We start from the raw sequence: 22,140 nt of genomic DNA on the forward strand, positions 1-22,140 counted from the left end.
GTATTACTGACTACAACTGTCAGATTGGCAATAGAAGAAAAATAACTCTATTGTTTAAAAGCCTCTTAATCAGAATCAGAATCAGAAATACTTTATTGATCCCCGAGGGGAAATTGGGTTACGTTGCAGTTGCTCACATTCTAGAAGAGAAATATATATAAGCATAGAGAAATTATAAGAAAGATAGAATAAGAAAATAAGAAATATGTAAAATATGCATTATACTACAATATATAAGCAGACAGAAATAAGAGAAATAAGAATTATGTACAAATATGTACAAATATATATAATATAATATATAATGATCTTAAGATAGGCATTTCTGAAAAGGCTCACCTGTTTTGCACCTCCATCTGTACCGAGATCTTTACAAAAATGCATCGGCCGTTATAGGTGGGAAAATATTGGATAATTGTATTTTGCCTAAAAAAATCAATGGTGCATCCCTTATTTTCCTACTTGCTTCCCACATTCATTGCATTAGATGGTTTTCAGACTGTAAAAAACAAGAAGAAAAGGGGAAGGAAGAATGAGTTTTCCATCAGAAAGAAGAAGAAGAAGAAGAGTGTTTGAGGTGTTGAGGTTTATCTTCAGGTAGCGGCCTCCCCCCCCCCCCCCCCCTCCCCACGCTGCTCTCGTCAGTCTGATAGGAGGCGACATCACCGCTCACCTTTGACCCCTGAGGCTCCGCCCCCCCCCCGCTGCATATGGGCAGCGGTGGTGATTGACACTTGAGTGAGAGGAACCGCTTTGCAGATGCAAATGTGGAGCGTGTTGCTGAAGGCGGCGTGTTTAAATATTAAACAGCGTCACTGTTTCTGCCTCACTGGCCAACAAAGAGTTTAGCAGAGCCGCCATGATGGAAGAGAGGAAATGCAGAATACAAATTATTAATGGCGGCTGCGTTAAGAGGGGCATGAAGACTTAATGTGCTTTTGGTCACTTTTCAAACTGAAGCTTGTGCCTCCATGTTGAGCCTTTGGAAGAGTAAAAGATTTGATGGAGATGGAGATTTGATTGATTCCCGATCAGTTCTGTGTTCCGAGTTTGCCTGTTCTATATACTGATAGACCCATATTTACCAAAACCGACACTAGCTGCGTTTACATGGAGCCTTTTAATCAGAATAGTAGCCCAACCAGAATAAAAATGCCTCATATAAACGCCTCAATCAGAATAAACTGGCCCGATCCGAATGAAATTTCATTCCGTTTGAGAGGCTGTTTAACTCTTTCATAATCCGGTCGATGTAAACACTCATTCTGATCACTTTCTTTATCTCGCCTCTTTCTGCACACGCTTGCGCATTTAACGTGAGTAACGTCAATTACATTTTCCTTTTTTCCAGGAGGATCTGAATGGATGAGCTCGGGCTTGATGTAGGCGGTGCAGCCCGTTTTTATATCAAGTCCTGACTCCTATATCAAGTCCTCTCCGGGCCAGTTTCGGTTTACAGCGGTGAAAATTACAAATGGAGCCAATCATTGCGGGGGCAAAACAAAACAAAACGTCTGATGAACAGTTTTATCAAAACATACGACTCCATAAGTGTTTTCAGAAAGAACAGCAGTAAAGAAATAACCCTCTCAGCTCCATCTTTTAAAAACATAAGCCCGTGTCAGAGTGCTGATTCGGTGTTTTGCGCATGTCAGAAACTTTTATTCTCATTACTGTGGAGCATGTAAACTCACATCTCAATGAGATCGTTATATTTAGCGCTCATGTTAACACTTGCGTGGCAATCTTCCTTCAGAATGATTTCATTCAGAATGAAAAAAAAAATGTCTCATGTAACCGCAGCTGGTGTCTCTCTCTCACCGACCAAATGTTCTGCATGTCTTTATGTTCGGAAAATAAATTTGCCAAGTAGCCAACTTTGCATCAACGGTTTCATTTGTGTTGCTTCAGCTGAACTGAGAGTCGAGCTTCACAGCAGAAGTGTTGCTCAACGACACTTCAGCACATTTGTCTGTCTCAGGGATTTGAACCTGTGGTGTTTTGGTTACAGGACGGTCTCTGTCACCACCCGGCTGCCCCTATGCCTTCGTTTTATGCTTCATGAGCAAGTTGTCCGCCAGGTTCGAGCTGAAAACATTGTTGTTCTGGATGTTAGTCGTTTTCCCACCAAGCTCATGTTGGAAAACACTTCGCCTGGGATGGGATGATATCTTGAAATTCAATATATCGCAATATAAAAATGTGACAATCCATATGGAGGGTCAGGAACATGAATGGTGATATCAGCTCCATGTTATTCTGCTGTCAGGAACATGAATGGTGATATCAGCTCCATGTTATTCTGCTGTCAGGAACATGAATGGTGATATCAGCTCCATGTTATTCTGCTGTAGTAATCACTAATGAGACTCTTGACCATCACAGTTTCACAAGCTCTCCATCCAAATTATGTTACTGTCACTTTGTAATGACATTTTTAAATTGTTGTTTACATTCTAGCAGCCAATGGCATCGCTGCAAAGATTTGAGTCTCAGAAATAAACAGAATTCTGCACAGTCAGACTTTTATTTATCACATCATATCGCGGTTGTATTGAATCCTGAACCACATATCAAGTGTTGAATCGTATCGTGAAATAAACACATCGTCCCATCAGTATTTTAAATGGAAGGCAGCTGAGACCTCTAAGCCTCCTCTGTCCTTCAGCATCACTCACTGCTCCATGCGGCCTGTTGAAGCTACAGTGTAAAACGCCATAAAAATAACCTTTTAGAACAGATGAAATCCAAAATGTCAGAGTGTCCCTTTAAGTGGCGTGTCCCCCGCGTTACCAGAATAGTCCCGTTGTGTTTCTGTGTGACTGAGCTGAGTGCTGATCTGTCTGCAGCCTGAGGTTGACCTGCGGGTCGAGACCGGGACTCAGAGAGGAGCTGCTGCTGCTGCTGCTGCTGGAGGAGGAAATGATTTGCCTGGTGTTGCTGATTATTCTGTTACCGCCTCTCGCCCTCAGGACACACCAGGCTTTGGGGGGAAGAGGTTATTTTGTGTGCAGGAATCGTCATTTGTTTTGTGTTGGTGGTTTGATGTTGATCTGGATCTTTCCTAGCTCAGTTTCCTCTGTTGCCTGGGTCCAGACCTTTGACTCCGCCCACTCCACCCAGTTGACTGATTCTGGTCTGGCATCGTGACATGAAACAGCGGTTTCTCGGTTGAAAAAACGATCGGTCCAATGAGCGCCGGGGGAGGGACTAACGATTAGCCAATCAGAGCCAGGGGGCGGGACTAACGCCGTCGTCAAGCTGAGTGCCGGAACCAAGGAGGAGTAACAATAACAATGGAGACGCTATAGACAAGATGGACGCTGCTATCCAGGCTGTTCTGAATCCATTAAAAGTACCAATTACTTTGAAATCCGAACAGCTTTCTGCTTTGAAGGCATTTATTCAAAGGGGAAATGTTTTTTTTGCATCAGTGTCGACTTAAAACGACGTTAGATTCAGGCGGATACGTCGGTCTCTAGTGATCGGTTAGGGAAAATCGAATCCCCCTCCCCCACGGAAATCGGTTAGAGTGGAGGCAATGTGAGACTGAAGATGGAGATGAGTGGAACCAGTTAACGGTTCTGTCTGATATCAGTCAGTTTCCTCTGCGGGGTGACAGAGGGTTCAGGGTCTTGGCTGCTGGAGGAGTGAACCCCTGACCTGCTGGTTGTGGTTCCCCTGCTGCTCCATGACCGCTGGGAGCCAATTCATCGTTTAGTTGATCAACAGATAGTTAATTGATTATAATTTTGGTAATTTTGATGTTCCTTTATCAAGTAAAAATACCAAACATTTGCTGGTTGCAGCTTCACAAACATTAAGATTTGCTGCTTTTCTCTGTTTCATCTCATTATCAAATGAATACTTTGGGTTTTCTGGCTGCTGGTCAGACGGGGGAAGTTGTTATTATTTTTACATTTTACAGACTGATTAATCGAAAAAATAGATAGAAAAATAGATTCATCGATAATGAAAATAATTGTTAGTTGCAGCCTTAATTGAAAGCTTATGCGACTACTCAAAAAAAGAGTGAAGCAGCACATCCAAAAACTGTGGAAAAAGTGACTAAATCCAATACTCACATGTTATTTATATATTGGAGCAGACACCATGAAGTCTGGCTGTGCCGCCTCTCTCCTTTCTGACTAGTTTTGGACTTGAAGTGTTTTGGCTCAGCGCTCCTCACACCTGAATTCCACTGTTGAAGCGTACTGCTCCCCCCACACAGCACTGCTGTTGGAAACCTGTTTGAAGCGTGGCACGCTCGCTAAAAGTTGAAATATTTTCAGCTCGGAGCTCTTGACACACAGCGGCTGCTGGAAACACGCTCAGCTGCTCAGCTGCTCGGCTGCTCGGCTGCTCGGCTGCTCGGCTGCTCGCCTGTCAGCATCCTGCAGCAGCGGCTTTCCACTGGAGAGAACTGGAAGCAGAAGCTGATGCTGGGTGGAGCGGTTCCCAGTAGACACACAGCTTTACACCATCAGAACATCTTCACCGCCTCCGTTCACCTCCATTCACCTCCATTTACATCCATTTACATCCATTCACCTCCGCTCACCTCTGTTCACCTGAATTCACCTCTACTCGCCTCCATTCACCTGAATTCACCTCTACTCGCCTCCACTCGCCTCCACTCACCTCCATTCACCTCTACTCACTTCCACTCACTTCCACTCACCTCCATTCACCTCCACTCACCTCCATTCACCTGAATTCACCTCTACTCGCCTCCACTCGCCTCCACTCACCTCCATTCACCTCCACTCACCTCCATTCACCTGAATTCACCTCTACTCGCCTCCACTCACCTCCACTAACCTCCACTCACCTCCATTCACCTCCACTCACCTCCTCTCACCTCCACTCACCTCCATTCACCTCCGCTCACCTCCATTCACCTCCGCTCACCTCCATTCACCTCTACTCACTTCTATTCACCTCAACTCACCTCCACTCACCTCCATTCACCTCCACTCACCTCCATTCACCTCCGCTCACCTCCACTCACCTCCACTTACTTCTACTCACCTCCATTCACCTCCACTCACCTCCACTCACCTCCAGGTCAGAGCCATGTGTTAACTGGAGAAACCTCTGAAGTCCACAGCTTAGTTTTTGAAGCCAGAGTTTCAAACGTGTTCACCTCGGTTATCACACTGACAGTAACTTGTCCTTTGGTTTCCTAGCTAATATTCTGGGTGTTTTCACAGAAATATTTTACCCTCAAACTGATTTCAGGATGTGATCGGTCTTCAGCCACTGCTGTGAAGGAAAGCAAATGATGTTAACTTCAAATTTGACTATGAAAACACCTTGAACATGAGCTAGTAAACCAAATAAATGACTGTCGGTGTCACTGCCCAGGTAGAAATGTGTTTGAAACTGAAAAGAAGAAGGTGTGGACCCATCTTCCCATCGGCTACAGTACACACTGTGCTGCAGGCTTTAGTATGTAGTATTTATTCTAATTAACGGTGACACGCACGGCTCTTACCTATCTGTCTTTTCCCTCTTTATAGATTCCTTTCCTGCAGGGCATTCTGGGAGGAAAGCTGAGCTGAAACTGCACCGTTTACAGCTTTATTTACAGCTTAAATAGCAGGCAGTGTGCTAAAGACAGTGTTACAGCAGGGTCCAGTCTGTCAATTGCTGTGATTTCCTCCCTCTAACAAAAGCTCAGCCACAGTCTGCACATCTGCCAATTAAACATGCTAATGTGGCAGAGTGCTGACTGCTGGCCTCGTGGTTTTAATGGATGGTAATGTGATGTGAAGCTGGCAAAGCAGTTTGTGTGAGTGATTTGGGTTCTGATTTTCAAACCTAATTGTTTTTTTGGTCACTTTTTGAATTCCATGTGGTAAACTCTGTTTTCCTTTCTGAAGTATTGGTAATATTGTCTTTAGATTCGTTTTGATGAGTCATATTTCTCAAAAGTTGATGATTTTACATTAAATTTCCACCGCAAATTTCTAGCGCTCTTATGAATAAGCTTTAGATTTGAAGATATTGCATGCAACTGTAAGTTAGAAAAGTATTTTGTTGCTGATTTGTAATTTGCAAGTGATCAGATCAGATTTTTGTTTAGAGACGCAGGGTGTGTTCTGTGCATCGGCTCGTAACTCGGAGGTTTGGCTGTTTCTTATCGGACTGGTTTTTTTTTTCTGAGGCGTTGTGGTTGTGGTTTCAATCTGAACCGGAAAGACTCCGACTCCATGTGCTTTGTTGCTGTTCAGCTTCAGAAAAACCACAGTAAACATGTCGAGTCCGTCTTTGGACCAATCAGTGTGATTTGTAAAATGTCCGAATGGATCAATGAGCCTCATCGTTCCTTTGAGTTTCGTGAAAATCCGATCAGCGGCGTCAGAGATATTGTGTGTGACGCACAGGCAATGAAACAAACGTTGTAGCGCCCCCCTTTGGCCAATCAGTGTCATTTTGAAAACTCTGGGACAGAGCAACGACACGCATCATTTCCCGAAGTTTCGTCAAAATCCGATCCCCCCCCCCGGCCGGGAGGGAGGGGGCGGGGCTCCAGCCTCACCCAGCAGCAGCAGTCGTATCTGTCTGTGCAGACTGGGTCAGTCTCACCACCACACCCCTCTCTGTTTTCACTTTGGTTTCACACACACACACACACACACACACACAAACACACACACACACACACACACCCCTCCTGTTGGCTGGTCCCATCTTGATAAAGCCGCTGATGTCAGAGCGTTGTGATTGGAGGAAGGCTGTTGTATTTACCGGTTGCTACGGAGACCGGACCTGCTGCTTTACACAGAGCGGAATACAGGTCGACCGTGTGTGGGTCAGACAAACAAAGCAGCCTCTGTGTGTGTGTGTGTGTGTGTGTGTGTGTGTGTGTGTGTGTGTGTGTGTGTATGTGTACTTCTATCCTTGTGAGAATCAGTTTGAGTTTTAAACTTTAGGAGTGAGGACATTTTTCCAGTCCTGACTTCTTTAAGCAGCTCGAGGTTTTATCTTCTCAGCATGTGATGTCAGGTTTGTCAGATGGATCCAGAACAGAGTCAGTCGTCCTTTTTCTTCTTCTGCCTGTTTAACTAACGATTATTTTCATTGTCGATTAATCTGTCGGTTATTTTCTGGATTAATCGATTAGTTGTTTGGTCTATAAAATGTCAGAAAATGGTGAAAAATGTGGATCAGTGTTTCCCAAAGCCCAAGATGACGTCCTCAAATGTCTTGTTTTGTCCACAACCCAAAGATATTCAGTTTACTGTCATAGAGGAGGAAAGAAACCAGAAAATATTCACATTTAAGAAGCTGGAATCAGAGAATTTTGACTTATTTTTCTTAAAAAATTACTCAAACCGATTTATCGATTATCAAAATAGTTGGCGATTAATTTAATAATTGACAACTAATCGATTAATCGTTGCAGCTCTAAATTGGTGTAAAATTAATTCTAGGCAGCGTTTAGAAGCTCTGCAGATACTGTGGTATAGTACAACAAGTGTGTGTGTGTGTGTGTGTGTGTGAGAGAGACTGTAGGAGTTCAGTTCAGAACTCCTACAGTCCGGTTTTGCAGCCCGGTCGGTCCTGATGAGGAGTTTCACCTCAGTCAGCGAACCTGAAACCAGTCGCTCTCTTCCAGATCCGGGCTGATCCAGGATCTGTTTTACCGGCTGATCCAGGATCTGTTTTACCGGCTGATCCAGGATCTGTTTTACCGGCTGATCCAGGATCTGTTTTATCGGCTGATCCAGGATCTGTTTTACCGGCAGCAGAAGAGGAAGGCCGGGCTTCAACTTCCTTCCTCAGAAAATTAAACTGGAAGTCTTCGTATATTCTCGTTCTTAGTTGGAAATTAGAAATCGGAAGTTGTACCTTGTGATATCAGGGAAGTGCTGGTGTGTGTGTGTGTGTGTGTGTGTGTGTGTGTGTGTGTGTGCGCCTGTAAAGATAAGATAGACTGTAAACCAGATGCAGCAGAGAGTTTCTTCCTCCATCGTCTTCTGAAGGTTTTAAGCTGCAGATTGTGTTCACACTCGCCGCCATGTTGACATGTTTTCCAAAGAGAGGCAGGGGGCGGAGCCACGGTGGAGGGGGCGGGGTTTGGGTCGTCTGCAGCGCCGCAGCTCCACCTGCTATTGGCCCGTAATCGACAACCTGTCAGTCACTAGGAAAACAACCCTGTGTTTTATCATTATCTGTTAACGACACAATTATTCAGAAAATCTCCATAAAGACAAATATTAGAAGAAGGGAAATTGGCTACTGAGGCCAAAACCTCATGTGGAAAAACTGTTTACAATATTTATATTTATACAATAATATCATATAATTCATATAATGTATGAATGAAAATTATGAAAAAAACTAAGATTCCAGCATTATGACTGAGTCCAAAATAACAGCAGGAGAACATTCTGATACAAAGAAAATAAAATGAATTTAAAATATAGAGTAGAATATAAACGTGAATAGAGTAGAGTAAATAGAGTGAGTAGAGTAAAACGCAATACTACAGTAGTGAGGTGTGTGTTGTGTGTTGGTTCATAAGCATGAGTAGCATGTGGCGGTTTGCATGACTGTGTGTGTGTGTGTGTGTGTGTGTGTGTGTGTGTGGACAGCTGGCTGGACCTCGCCCCGGCTCCCAGACATTCCCAGCAGGGTTTGGCCGGAGTCAGGTTTCCCTTCACACTGACACACACACACACACACACACACACCACCAGGCTCCGCCCACACACACACACACACACACATTCTCTCCAGGTGCCCGTACTTCTTTATTTACAACCTTGATGTATTTCATGTACAGCCCCATGCTCTGTCTCAGCCCGGTCCTCACAGAGCGGTCGGGGTTCGGTGCCTCGCTGCCTCGCTGCCTTGCTCAGCGGCTCCTCGGCAGCAGCAGCAGAGTGTCAGTCGGCCTCCTTGACTCTTGGCTCCTCTCCCACCTTCAGCTCTCAGATCCTGTACATATCTCCAGTCTCTCAGGGGTTAACTGTTTTCAGACTGATCTCTGCTCTGATATTACTCTTCTGTTGAACTGGAGTATCGTTTACATTTGAAGGTATCGGTGATAAAAACCAAACTTTTAAACTTCTTCAAGAGCGTCTTCTTTACTGCAAAGGCAAAGAAACTGAACAATATATGAACTCTTAACTGTTTAAATTCTACTTATAAATAGAGCTGCTGCGGTATTGATTTTTTCTTTACCGCACAAATTAGCAAAGCCACTCAAACCGTCACGGTACCCGCCATAAAAAAAAATAATTTAAACCTCAGAACAGTGTTACAGTTGTTGTAAGTGCTCGCCACTTGTTGCTGTCCCGGTTGTATTTAGTCACTCAGAGACTCCTAACTGACGTAGTGCCGAGCCGGGACGTCCCGAGGCAGAGGGGGCGCCTTTCATCGCATCGTATAACGGGCGATGAGTGATCCTAAGATGCGATGCTAGATTTGATGTGTTTCCTCGCATTTTCTTGCTGCAGATGCGGCACACTGCCTCGTCCAAAGTCTTTGGCTTTCCCTCTTCATCGGGCTCAAAGCCAAAATGTTCCCAAACAGGAGAAGTCATCCATGTTTTTAGCCTAATTTGAAGGGAAAACAACAGTTGCAAAGCACGTTCTGGGGGCTTTCCCACCCTGACAGGAATAACATTCAGGCAGAAACACTGAATATTTGTTAGTATTCATTCACAGGAAAATGGTCAGTTAGATATTGAATATCAGCAGCTTCAATACAGAAATATCAGGATCTGCCAAACTCTAAGCCGGCTCACCAGCCCCAAACACCCATCCTCTGTTTTATTTTTTTCAGAAATCCCAAATCTCTGCTCTCCTGGTCTGATGTGGGTCAACAGGTTTTACTCTGACAAGGCAAAGTTCATCTCTTAATCTTTTCACTTAATTACTTTTTCATTTATCTCTGCCGGGAAATAGGAGTGTCGTCAACAGCTAAAATATTATTATTATTTTATTTGTATTTTTATTTTATTTGCACACACATAAAACTGCATAAAAACCAGATAATGAAAAAAATAAAAGATGTGACAGGAGAGGTCAAGAAGCCACAGGCTTATACAACAGACCTCTCCTCAACTTAAGGAGAAAAACAATGACAAAAAAGGAAAAGAAAAAACTAAGCTAACATAATTTAGAAAAATGCAACAAAAAATAAAGGACAAGAAGAAGCACACAAACTGAGCAGAAAAATGAACCAATCAGTAGACAACAATCCAATAAAAACAAAGAAATACATGAAAAACAATACGTGGAAAAAGAAGAGAAAACGTCACGTCAAAAAATAATTAGACATCATGACTTAAATGTGATGACAATTTCCTTTTAAAATTTTCTAAAAATAACGAGTTCTTGATAAATTAGCAGCAGAATAGTAAAGATTCACAATATCAAAATACAAAAACAATTAAATATACGCAGCTGTAGAAAAATTAGACGCACCCAGCCGTTAGTCCACAGGTTTGGTTCCTGTCTGGTCCAGCAGTGGATGAAACGGTGAATTCTGGTGAATCCGGCAGGCAGGAAAATGAGTTTCCTGCTCTGAGGGTTTTGGGACCGCTTTACGGACGGATCTGACCTTTCCCCGGGTCCTTGATGATCCAGAGTCCAGGACAAATATAGAAGCTTAATCCCTCTGTGAGAGTCTCTGTGGGGAGCGACGCAGCGGAGAGGACTTCCTCTGACGGCTGCAACTCAACGGCCATATGTTCAATAAAAAAAAAGGAGATTCAGGACGGGAGAGAGGACAGGTCCAGGATCAGCTCAGGATCACCCAAAAATGAAAATCCTGTCATCATCTCCTCCCCCTCATGCCAGTTGAAACACAGGTGAAGTTTGTCCATATAACACACAGGGAGGCTGCAGCACAACTCCATAGCAGCCTTCTCCAAAACAACTGAAGTCAGTGGGGACCAGTTCTTCAGAGTTCCACAAAGACCTACAGTATATTTACACCATCATTTAGTGCAAATCTGAACTACAGCTGATTGATTTGCAACAAATAATGGTGTATAGGTCTTTCTATTCACAGTGTGATTGTTTGTCTGTTTTTGTTTTGGAGCTCTAAAGAACAGGTCCCCATTGACTTCAGTTGTTTTGGAGAAGGCTGCTACCAAGTTGTGCTGCAAACCTCCCTGTGTGTTATATGGACTAACAAACTTCACCTGAGTTTCATTTGGCATGAGGGGGAGGAGATGATGACAGGATTTTCATTTTTGGGTGAACTATTCCTTTAATGCTTTAAATTCATTGTTAAAATTAACTTTAAAGCAATATTCCTCTTAGTTTCAACATGGAGTTATTTATTTGAAAAGCAGAATATAATCTCCTCGCCAAGACCAGATGCAGCTGGACCAGTTTGTAGCGTTCAGATTTTTACTTCCCATTCATTTGAATGGAAACTGACATTGAACGTGTTGGTGAACAGATTCAACAACAGAGACAAAGCATCCTGAGTCTGTCGGCATTTTGCATTTCTATTCTTGGTTTACGCTAAAATTTGTATTGGAAAAATAAAAGTAGATCCGGTCTCCCAAACAGGAACTATCTCTCCTGAACGGTATCCCTCCGCTGTGTCCTCAGATGTTGCACCAATGAGGTTTTGACCTCAACGCCGTCTTCTGGACCGACATGTCCGACCAGCGGGGACGTCTCTGATTGGTGGGAACTCACGCTAAAGCTTCTGGGTAGTGTAGTGCTTTACGAGGAAGTCGGGAATAAAACAGTGGGTGCATCCCAAGTCTCTTAAATTGCAGCCGCGTTTCCCTCACTTCACCACGTTCACCTCTTAGTCTCTCCCACCGAGGACGCACGGAGAGACGCAAGGAAACCATGCGAGGAGAGGGGAAACAGGAAATATGTTTTTAGAGAAATGAGACGTCCTTTCCTCTGAAGCGTCACATGAAGCGATGTTCCGTTTCTGTGTACGGCGATACAGCTGAGGGGCGGAGTCATTAACATCATGGCGTTCAGCTGAAAGTCTTCCGGGAAGGCTGCTCTCGTGTCTCCTCGCTCCTCGCTCCTCAGAGATCCCTCCTCGATCCTCGGAGCAGAAATAAGAGCTTTGGGACGACCTTCAAAATGGCGGACCTGAACGACTTCCGGTTCAAGCGAGGATCGAGGAGCGAGGAAATATCAAATAAGAGACTTGGGATGCACTCAGATTTGTTCACGATCGACTGACAGCTTCTACAGGAACACTCTCACTCTCAGACCGCTCATGCTCAGTCGACCTCACACTGTTAAAACCTTACGGCCTAAAAATAAAAACGACATCCTCTGGACTTTAAATTGAACAGATGAAGACGTTTCTCCGCTCATCCGAGAGTCTTCCTCGTTCTACAGCGGACTTAGTTTTTATTTTCTGGACATCTTACTACCTGGATGGCTGAGATGAATCTACACAAACTCATGGCTAATAATCAAATCCCCTGCTTCCGGAGCCTGATGTTTCCGCTCGGTGGCAAAGTGCCTCAAATCAAATCAAATCTTGAGTTTGGCAGTCGCCGCGGTCTGAGTCGGACGAGGATGAGTGATGTCGGTCTGGAGCGGATGAAACGTTACGTAAGGCCGGCAGATGAACTCTTGAGCGTTCGGAGTGGGCCGTCCCGTCTGCGTTTCCCCGTCTTTGTCGGGTGGGAGGCGTCCGCTCGTCTCGGCTCCGCTAATGAGCCGAGGGCCGAGTCTGTGTGCCGCTCGCAAAGACAGAAACCAGCCAATTAGTCCTTTTCTTCCTTTTCTTCCTTTTCTTCCCTCTCTTCCTCCTCCTCCTCTTCCTCGCCGCTCTCTCTTCGTCCCAGAGGAGGTTTCACTCTGCAGCAGTGAACAGTAGCAGGTGTGACTCCGTTCAGGTCTCTGGGGGGTTTGTGGGCCGGAGCTTTTGACGTGGATGATTTAGTATGCAGCCAGAAATAGTCTGCAGCTCGCCGGCTGAAGCCTTTCTCCACAAACTCTCTCCTCTCTCCTCTCTCTTTTCTCCTCTCTCCTCTCTCCTCCCTCCTCTCTCTTCTCTCTTCTCTCCTCTCTCTTCTCTCTTCTCTCCTCTCTCTTCTCTTCTCTCTCTTCTCTTCTCTCTCTTCTCTCCTCTCTCCTCTCCTCTCTCTTCTCTCCTCTCCTCTCTCCTCTCCTCTCTCTTCTCTCCTCTCCTCTCTTCTCTCTTCTCTCCTCTCTCTTCTCTCCTCTCTTCTCTCTTCTCTCCTCTCTCCTCTCTCTTCTCTCTCTTCTCTCTCTCTCTCTCTCCTCTCCTCTCTCTTCTCTCTCTTCTCTCCTCTCTCTTCTCTCCTCTCCTCTCTCTTCTCTCCTCTCTTCTCTCCTCTCTCTTCTCTCTTCTCTCCTCTCTCTTCTCTCTTCTCTCTTCTCTCTTCTCTCTTCTCTCTTCTCTCCTCTCTCTTCTCTCCTCTCTCCTCTCTCCTCTCTCTTCTCTCCTCTCTCCTCTCTCCCCTCTCCTCTCTCTCCTCCTCCTCTCTCCTCTCTCCTCCGTCTGTTCTGCTGGAGAAACAGGATGTAGTTTCATTTTGCAGCAGTTCATCAAAATTAGCATTAGCATTAGAAACTCTGAAGTAGGGCTGGGTGATATGGTTGAAATCAATATCACGATAATCATAAGGATTTTTCTCGATATCAATATACAGTACTGTGCAAAAGTCTTAGGCACATGTAAAAGAAAAAAGTAAAGTGAAGATGCTTTCAAAAATACCTAAATGAAGTTTCTAAATATAAAAAAATGTACTATAAAGAGCAGTCTACTGATGCACTAATGCACAACACTGTATATTAAATAATCAAATTAATGTTCATCTCATTGAACCGAATGGTGATGTTAGGTGTGATGTCCTACCATACCTCATTTTATCAGAGTTTTTAAGTAAAATTTGCTTGTCATCATGAATTCAGACAGCAGAAATGTGTGTCAAGATATCAAAATATCTTCATATCATCACAATGTGATTCCACAGTGTTTTGCTTTTTTTGTCTGAACTGAAGACTCGGTGTTCAGGACTGTGCTGGTTGTGAGATCTGTCTGTGGGTCAGAAATCACACATCCAGATGTTTTCACACTATAGGACAGTAGTTCTCAACGTGGAGTCCGGGGACCACCAGGGGTCCTTGGGGGCATTCCAGGGGGTCCCCAGGAAATTGATGAATTGTTAAACTGCATTATTTTGTCATTTTAGAATGACTGTTCTGATCATAGTTTCTCTGTTATCTCTCTACCTGCAGTACAGACAGTCATGGAATTCTGGACAAAATCATATCTGACAATAACAATATTCTCAGATTTGGGTCCGAGAGACAAAATCTCATCAAAAGGGGGTCTATGAGTGGACTAAATTAGGGTCCTTGATATGAAAAAGGTTGAGAGCCACTGCTATAGGAGACGTGGGGAGGATAAGCAGGTGGTTCTGTGGTTCTGGAGGTGGTTCTGTGGTTCTGGAGGTGGTTCTGTGGTTCTGGAGGTGGTTCTGTAATATAAACATCTGGAACACAGTTCACACTGTGAGCGTCAGGATCGGAGAGTCTGGGTCGGTCCGGTCACTTCCTGCAGAGCGACCGGGGGAAACTCGGCTGGCGTCACGGCTGAACTTCACCGTCATCATGGGTTTCAGTGCTTCCTCGTTTCTCTACCGATTTGATTTAGTTTCATGAACAACAGTTTGAAAATGGAGAAGTCGATTCCAGCCGTTCAAAGCTTCCCAGTTGTCTTTGTTCTCTTTTATTTGAAAGACGACAGAAAGAAACGTCTCAGAAACAAAGCTGGGGAACGGCTGATCTGAGGTCAGGGTCGATGGGAAGCTTTTTTCGGACTATTTTCTGTTTATTTGACCTTAACACGACCTTATTAGGACTTTGTAGCAAAAAACAGCAAAAATACCAGATCTGGCCCCGCCCACAATCTGACTTATCGACCAAGTCGCTCAGTTTGAACCTGAACACACGCTCAGACGCTTTGGATGAATGTGTCCACTAAATTAGAGCTGAACAATTAATCAAATAGAAAAAAAAATCGCACTATGAACTTCTGCAATTTCCAAATCTCAGAGTCTGCAGTTAGTTTCTTCAGAGAGAGTTTGGTCCAAACTGGATTTGTGAACAAGGAGTTTTAGAATCAAAACCTTTCATCAGACTCAAACTCAGTCAATCTGCTCACTCACATCTAGTTTATTTTTAACAAAATCACTTTTTCGTTAAACAATTGTAAAGTTCTAAAAATGTATGACAAGAAAAACAAATCTATGAATCTACAAATTAAACTACGAATGAATCGCTGTTTCAATCACAACTGCGGTATTTTGTCAAATAATTGCAATTAGATTTTTTGTCCATGTCTTTCAGCTCTACACTAAATGATATACAGTATATTATATTAGTAAGAGTCCACAGTGCTAGATAGTGAACAGAGTGAAGTGAGTCCTGCTGTTTCTCTCTGTTCCTTCACTGCTTGGATTTGATTTGGTTTATTTTTTTTGATCAGGGTCTTTTTATTTACATTTTTTCACATTATATCACAGGTCCAAACGGGTCCAACAGATAAGGAAAAGGAAACTTAATCGAATCCCCCACCCCCCAAATACCAGACATACACATATAAACAGAGATCCGTAAAAGGAAAATAAATAACTAAAATAATAATAAAATAATCAAATAAATAGAATGAAATGACAGAAAAATTGGTTACATTATCATGCTGTCAGCTTCCATATCCTCAACAAAGGTTAAGAAAGGCTGCCAAACAGTATGACATTTCCTAGTAGACCCTCTGATAGTATATGATTTGGTTTATTTAATGAGGTTATTTTTTTTTAAAATCACATAAAACATGAATAAAATCCTTGTGAGCATCAGTGTGAAATCAGAGACTGATTTCCGTTGTCCTCCTCCTGGCAGAGGGCATCAGCATTAGCAGTAACGCCAGAATTTACATTGGAATTAAATGACGATCACAATCAATTACAGCCTTTGTGTGTGTGGGTGTGTGTGTGTGTGTGTGGGTGTGTGTGTGTGTGTGGAGTGTTTACCAGCCAGACAAACACTGAATAATCCCGGCCAATCAGGCGCAGTGAAAGCAGCGTCTGTTTGCTCTGCCGTCACATCGCAGCCGGAGGAGACGCCATGTGGAAACAGGCCGTGCTATTGTTTAACACTACAGCACACAGAGGAGGCTGTGTGTGTGTGTGTGTGTGTGTGTGTGTGTGTGTGAGAGAGTATCCACAGATTCTTAAAGTCTTAAAATTAAAGCTGTAAAAAGTGTTCAGATGTGTTAAATCCAGGTATTAGCGGACATATAGTAGTATCTGCAAGTCCTTAAGAAGTCTGGAAAAAGTCTTAAATAATCTAAACAGAAGGCTTTGAAAGGTATTGAAATGTCTTTATTTCCTCACTTTAAGGAGCTGGTTTAGGGTTAAGATTAGAGTTAGGTTAGGGTTTATGACCTTAAAAAGTCTGGAAAAGTCTTAAATAATGAAAATGTAAGGCTTTAAAAAGTATTAAAAAAGTGTTAAATCCACTTATTAGAGGTTTTATTCCTCAGCATGTGATGTCAGGTTTGCCAGATGGATCCAGATCAGAGTCAGTAGAACAATCTGCATCCTGTCTGCTGTACTGAACTCAGCTGGACTTCATGTCTCTTAACTGTTAATGTCCTGCTGTCCTTTTTCTTCTTCTGCCTGTTTATAGTTTCACAGCTTTCATCAGCTGCTCAGTCACAAACAGGCTGTGGTGGAAAGTAACTAAGTACATTTACTCAAGTACTGTACTTAGGTAATTTTGAGATACTTGTACTTTTGTATTTCCATTTGATGCTACTTTATACTTCCACTCCACTACATTTCAGAAGGAAATATTGTACTTTCTACTCCACTACATTTATTTGACAGCTTTAGTTACTTTTCAGATGGAGATTTGACACAATGGATAATATAACAAGCTTTTAAAATACAACACATTGTTAAAGATGAAACCAGTGGTTTCCAACCTTTTTGGCTTTTGACGTCTTACAGAAAGCAGTGTGTAGTCGGGTCACATTTCAGATGTCTATGAGTTGTTAACAGCTCCACCAAATAGTGATTTTTCCCTCTAAACCTCACATGGTTTCATTTCAATAAATGTTCAAATGATCCAATATTTCAGCAAAAATCAAAGATTAGAGAAAAAGTCCAAAAACTGAAAACAGATTTGTGTATCAGAACTTTGTTTTTTCTTCTTTCCTCTCCCATTAATCGTCTCACGACCCCTCAGATTTATCCGGTGACCCTTTGGAGGGGCCCGACCCCTAGGTTGGGAACCACTGGACTAAACTAGCTAACTGTATATAAAGTAGTTCAAACTAGCTCCACCTCCAGCAGCTACAACAGTAACATGCTGCTTACACACTGATGCTTCAGTATTAATAATCTAATGATGTCATATATAATAAAATATCAGTCAGAGGGACCAAACCACTACTTTCACTTTAATACTTTAACTACATTTTGCTGCTAATACTTATGTACTTTTACTGAAGTAGGATTTTTCATGCAGGACTTTTACTTGTAATGGAGTATTTTTACATTGCTGTATTGGTACTTAAGTAAAGGATCAGAGTACTTCTTCCATCACTGTCTGTAACTAAACAAAGCAACAAATGGTGCTGAGCTTCACCTCTGGACTCACTGCATATATTATATATATTTAGGAAGGGTATGTTACAGTGTTTTCATATCTCTCAGGACTTGTTTTTGTATTCATTCATGATGAGTTTTAGTTGACTTTAGACACAAAGTAAGCTACTAAGTACAAGAAGTTTAAGTGCAAGAATAAAAATCAAAAGTTTGGTCTGAGACGTTTTTATTATTTTATTTTTACATTGTTGTATTGGTACTTTTACAGGCAGAATTCCAGGCAGAATTAAAAAGGTGTTTGAGTCTTAAATTTGGCTTTTTGAAACCTGCAGTTACCCTGATATAGTACAGTGTTGTGTGTGTGTGTGTGTGTGTGTGTGTGTGTGTGTGTGTGTGTGTGTGTGTGTGTGTGTGTGTGTGTGTGTTCTTCAGGCACAACAGACTGTATGTCATCTCTGTGTTTGTGTTGGAGGCCAGTCTCACCACAGATTATGATCTGTACCGCAGCCCCTCGGCATGCTGGGAGGTCTGGAGGGCGGAGCCTCAGCCTGCCTACACCTGCCTGTACAAGATCAATCAGAATGTCTCATTAGAGTCAGTTCAGGTTCAGGTCTTCCCACCGACAGACCAGTGTGATACTGATCAATTCTACGATAAATCTGTAATCAATCAGACTGGAGCAGATCAGTTTAATAAAAGGACGATATCAGAGCAGAGATCAGTCTGACTGGAGCCACTGCAGAGGAAGTGCTGCCGTGTCACTTCCCACTAATACACTGTGACACGGTGGGGGTGGGGGGGGGCGGGGGGATGGGGGGGTTTGACCTCTGACCTGTGCTGAGTCGGCGGTGCGTGGCGGACAGCCGGAGCGTCAGCAGACATCAGGCTGATTCCTCCAGACATCACTTACATTTTTAATCCAGAGAGCGGCGGCTGTCTGCCTGCCTCCTGCTGCAGACAGACACACACACACACACACACACACACACACACACACACACACACACACACACACTCTCACCTTTCCATCCCTTTAAAGGTTCAGTGTAATATTTACTTTCCTGAAGCTTAATATGACCAGTAAATAGGTTCCTGAATGGTAGAGAGTGAAACAGAGTGAGGCTGAAGGCTGCTGCCACACCAAGGTCCCTTCAAAAATCTGGCAGTTTGTTTTTATTTGCTCATCGGCAAAAAACACACATCAGAAAATATAACTTGAGACTTTATTTCTAATCGGTAGGATGTTCTGGTAAATTCGGCGTGTATATAATCCTCCAAACAGCCGGACCGGCCCGTGTATGAGGCGGGGAAGTCGTGTTCTTCACACAGAATATCGACTCCTAACCTTCGATGTGGATCCATTCAACACGACTGTGCTGATCCTGTTGAGTCGCTTTGTTTCTGCACTTTACTTTCAATTCAATTAAATTCAACAACGTTTATTTATCCCTGAGGGGCAATGAACAAGGCTTCCACAGCAGGACATAAAATACAACCACACAGACAACAACAGCAATAAAGTGCAAATCGGCACTATGTGCATGTCTGTATTTTAATTAAAGGAACCTCTGCCTGTCTGCTCTGCTCCTGTTCGCAGTGCATGGGAAACAGCATGTGCAACAAAAAGCAGGAAAGCACCTCAGCAGATTTACACACCTGTTTTTTTTTGTTTTTTTTACTTCATCTTAAGATACAAGGTCAAGTTTGTTTATTCCTCCAGCTCTTCATCACAGCCTGTGTCAGAGGACTGTACAGAGAAAGAGCCTGACTAGATCCAAGTAGATTTCAACCATAGACCAGAAGAGATTTTAGCAAAGTAGAAGCACTTCTGGTTTTCTCTCTCCGCCTCAGCAGATGAGACGATGGCTGGTGACCTGGACAGTAAACTGACTGACTGCTGTCCAGCTAACCCTAACCCTTGTATGACAGACAGAGGAAACCGGTCTGATGAACTGGGCTGATGTTCTGTGGAGGTTTTCCACGGAACCACAGCTCCCTCTGCTGGTCCAGACTGTGAGCTGCAGCCAGCCTGCAGACTGTCAGCTGATTCCTGTCTGAGGTCAAGCAGCTGATTCAGATGAAGGGAACAGCAGACTGATTCCCCCTTTCCACCCACTGGAACCTAGTGCTGGTGCTGGGCTGGTGCTGGTGCCGGTCCGCAGTTGGTTCAACTTGCGAACCTTATAAGAACCGGTTTGCTTTTCCACGGAGTAGAGCTGGCTAGACTAGAGAGCCAGGTCATTATGTCACTGTATACGTCTGTGTACGTCTCCGCTTCCCCAGCAGCACTAGCCATCTCGCTCTGTCTTTGTTCAAACACCGGTTTCGTTCTTGAAGCTTCCTCGAGTTTATTCTGAATCTCTGTTGAGGAGAGTCCACAATGCAAGGAGACAGTTTGTCTCCTCCACGGACCACTGCTGCTTCACGTCCATGTCCATGAAGCTCTGGTTTTTTTAACAATGGTGGTCTTCTTGGTCTTGTTGGTTTTGGTTGGTCATGATAATCCCTGACGTAAGCGGTTCTTTATTCTAGACCAGCAAAGTGTTGGTGCCACTCTGGAACCAGTTTTCCTGGCCGAGAGCCGGTTCTTTGGCTGTCGAAACGCAAAGAACTGGTTCGAGATTAGGCACCGGCTCTGAACCGGCCCTCGAACTGCCTTGGTCGAAAAGGGGTATGAGTGTTTCTACCTGCTGACTGGATCCACACCGGTCTCTCTGATCCACATCACGCTCGTAGTCAGGATCATCTGTTTCTGTGCAGTTTCTTCAGAGTTCTGCTGGAGACAGTAAACAGGACGAGGTGCTGTGCCTCATATCTGTAGAGTTCAGCTTTGTCATATTTGGGTTTTCCAGGTTTTTAAGGCAAACAGGACAAACTGTTTACCTGCAGCTCAGCGCTAATATTAAAATTGTCGATACCCTGATTCATAAACAGGATATCGGTGTGTGGAAACCTCAGTTCAGCTGATATGGGTTTTTAATTTTGGATTGACGCTTCCAATATGAAAGCTCTCTTGTTAAGTTTTAAATGAATACACAGAACCTGATGCAGTACAAACACAGGCTGAAGTATTTCTATGTATTACTTATTTTGGTCAGTAAAAATGATTGTTGGTGGGTTCATTCTGTCAGTTCAGGTGTCGTTGGACACTGACTCTCTGTCAGTCACTTTGCATGAGAGTCTCATAAAAGACTGAGATGGAAAATGTTGTCTGGTTTCTTGCTGTTTGAACAGCAAAACTCTTTGTTTCTGTGAGAATCAACAGTCTGCAGAATGCTTCATGGGTTTTGATAATCTGCTTTCTTCTTCTACTGTTACTACTCATCTACCGCTTTTCTGCTGCTCTCTGTGAAACATCGCCCAACACTCCTCCTGTGGCAAACTTTACGTTCTCATGTAAATGTCTTAGTTCTGGTTTTTATTTTCCTCTGCTGAAGCCAGTGCATATGAGGAAAACCACAAGGATCATAGGATCTCAGTTCACAAGTGTGTATATATGTATACTGTATATATGAATATATATATATGGCAAGTTATAAACTTACAATTCATAACATCTCATTCTATAAGACACAGCGACATGATTCATTTTAAGTAGTATACAGTATTGGGTCTAAAAAACATCATGGTGCAAAAAAAAAAAGTCAATGTGTCTGCCACAACAATAATGTAAAGCAGTAAATCATGACATGCTGGTGGACAGACAGCAGGATCGGCTCATGGGCATGAAGCCAAAATAAAAAACTGTAAACTGAGACAGAGTCTTATTGTCTTCTGGATTTCTGGAGCGCTGCTCTCCCATGATCCTCTTGGTTTTCCTCATGTTTCAGTGACAGCAGAGCGTCCAGCCACAAGAGCTGATGAGTCAGCGCCTGATTATGTTGATTTATATATTCTTACTCAATGTTTTTATCTCTTTTAATTGTGTATTTAACCTAGTTTAACAGGGTACTTTTACTTATGTACTTGTGCCAAATATTTCAGATGGTTTACTCCTTCTGCAGTTTGTGTATAACGATAAACAAACAAACAAACAAACAAGAGTTAACACACCTGCTGCACATGCCAGTAGTCTACTGCGAGTGTGTTTCCTGACCGTCCTCTGCTGTGTGTGTGTGTGTGTGTGTGTGTGTGTGTGTGTGTGTGTGTGTGTGTGTGTGTCTCCAGATGTGAAGGGGCCTCCGTCTCACCGGTTCTCCTGCGGTCAGACCCCACAGGCCGACAGCAGCATGTGGGAGAGGAAGTTCTGCGTCCTGACAGACAGCCAGCTGATCCTGCTCAACAGAGACGACGAGGTCAGACACACACACACACACACACACACACACACTCCAGTTTCATTTATACAGCACCTTTCATACAAGATTTCCATACAGAGTAATTAACAAGATAAGATTTAAAACGTGTCCCAGGACACTAAAACTCTCCATGAAACATCAGTCTGGGCTTCAGTGGAGAGTTTTAGTGTCCCATCATAATCTAAATATTTGGATACTTGAATTTGAATACTTGGATTTTTTGGGGCATGAAAACGGTCAAATGTA

At 43.4% G+C, this 22,140-nt stretch overlaps 1 protein-coding gene across 1 annotated transcript in view; it reads left to right on the forward strand.

The window, feature by feature from the left end:
- The window catches only part of LOC139655503 (uncharacterized), a gene marked incomplete at its 3' end in the record, with an annotated part of 28,343 nt that extends 6,452 nt beyond the window's left edge, over nucleotides 1-21,891 (forward strand). Inside the window, exon 2 of the mRNA XM_071532938.1 lies at nucleotides 21,764-21,891. Within this exon, the coding sequence (XP_071389039.1) occupies nucleotides 21,764-21,891 (128 nt within the window). The remainder of the gene's footprint in view (nucleotides 1-21,763) is intronic.
- Between the last annotated feature and the right edge of the window lie 249 nt (nucleotides 21,892-22,140).

The sequence above is a fragment of the Centroberyx affinis genome, unplaced genomic scaffold (genome assembly GCF_046629955.1).
Source record: "Centroberyx affinis isolate AG114_WGS23_722 - 3 ecotype Tasmania unplaced genomic scaffold, CSIRO-AGI_Caff_v1 ptg002289l_1, whole genome shotgun sequence".
Taxonomy (NCBI): domain Eukaryota; kingdom Metazoa; phylum Chordata; class Actinopteri; order Beryciformes; family Berycidae; genus Centroberyx; species Centroberyx affinis.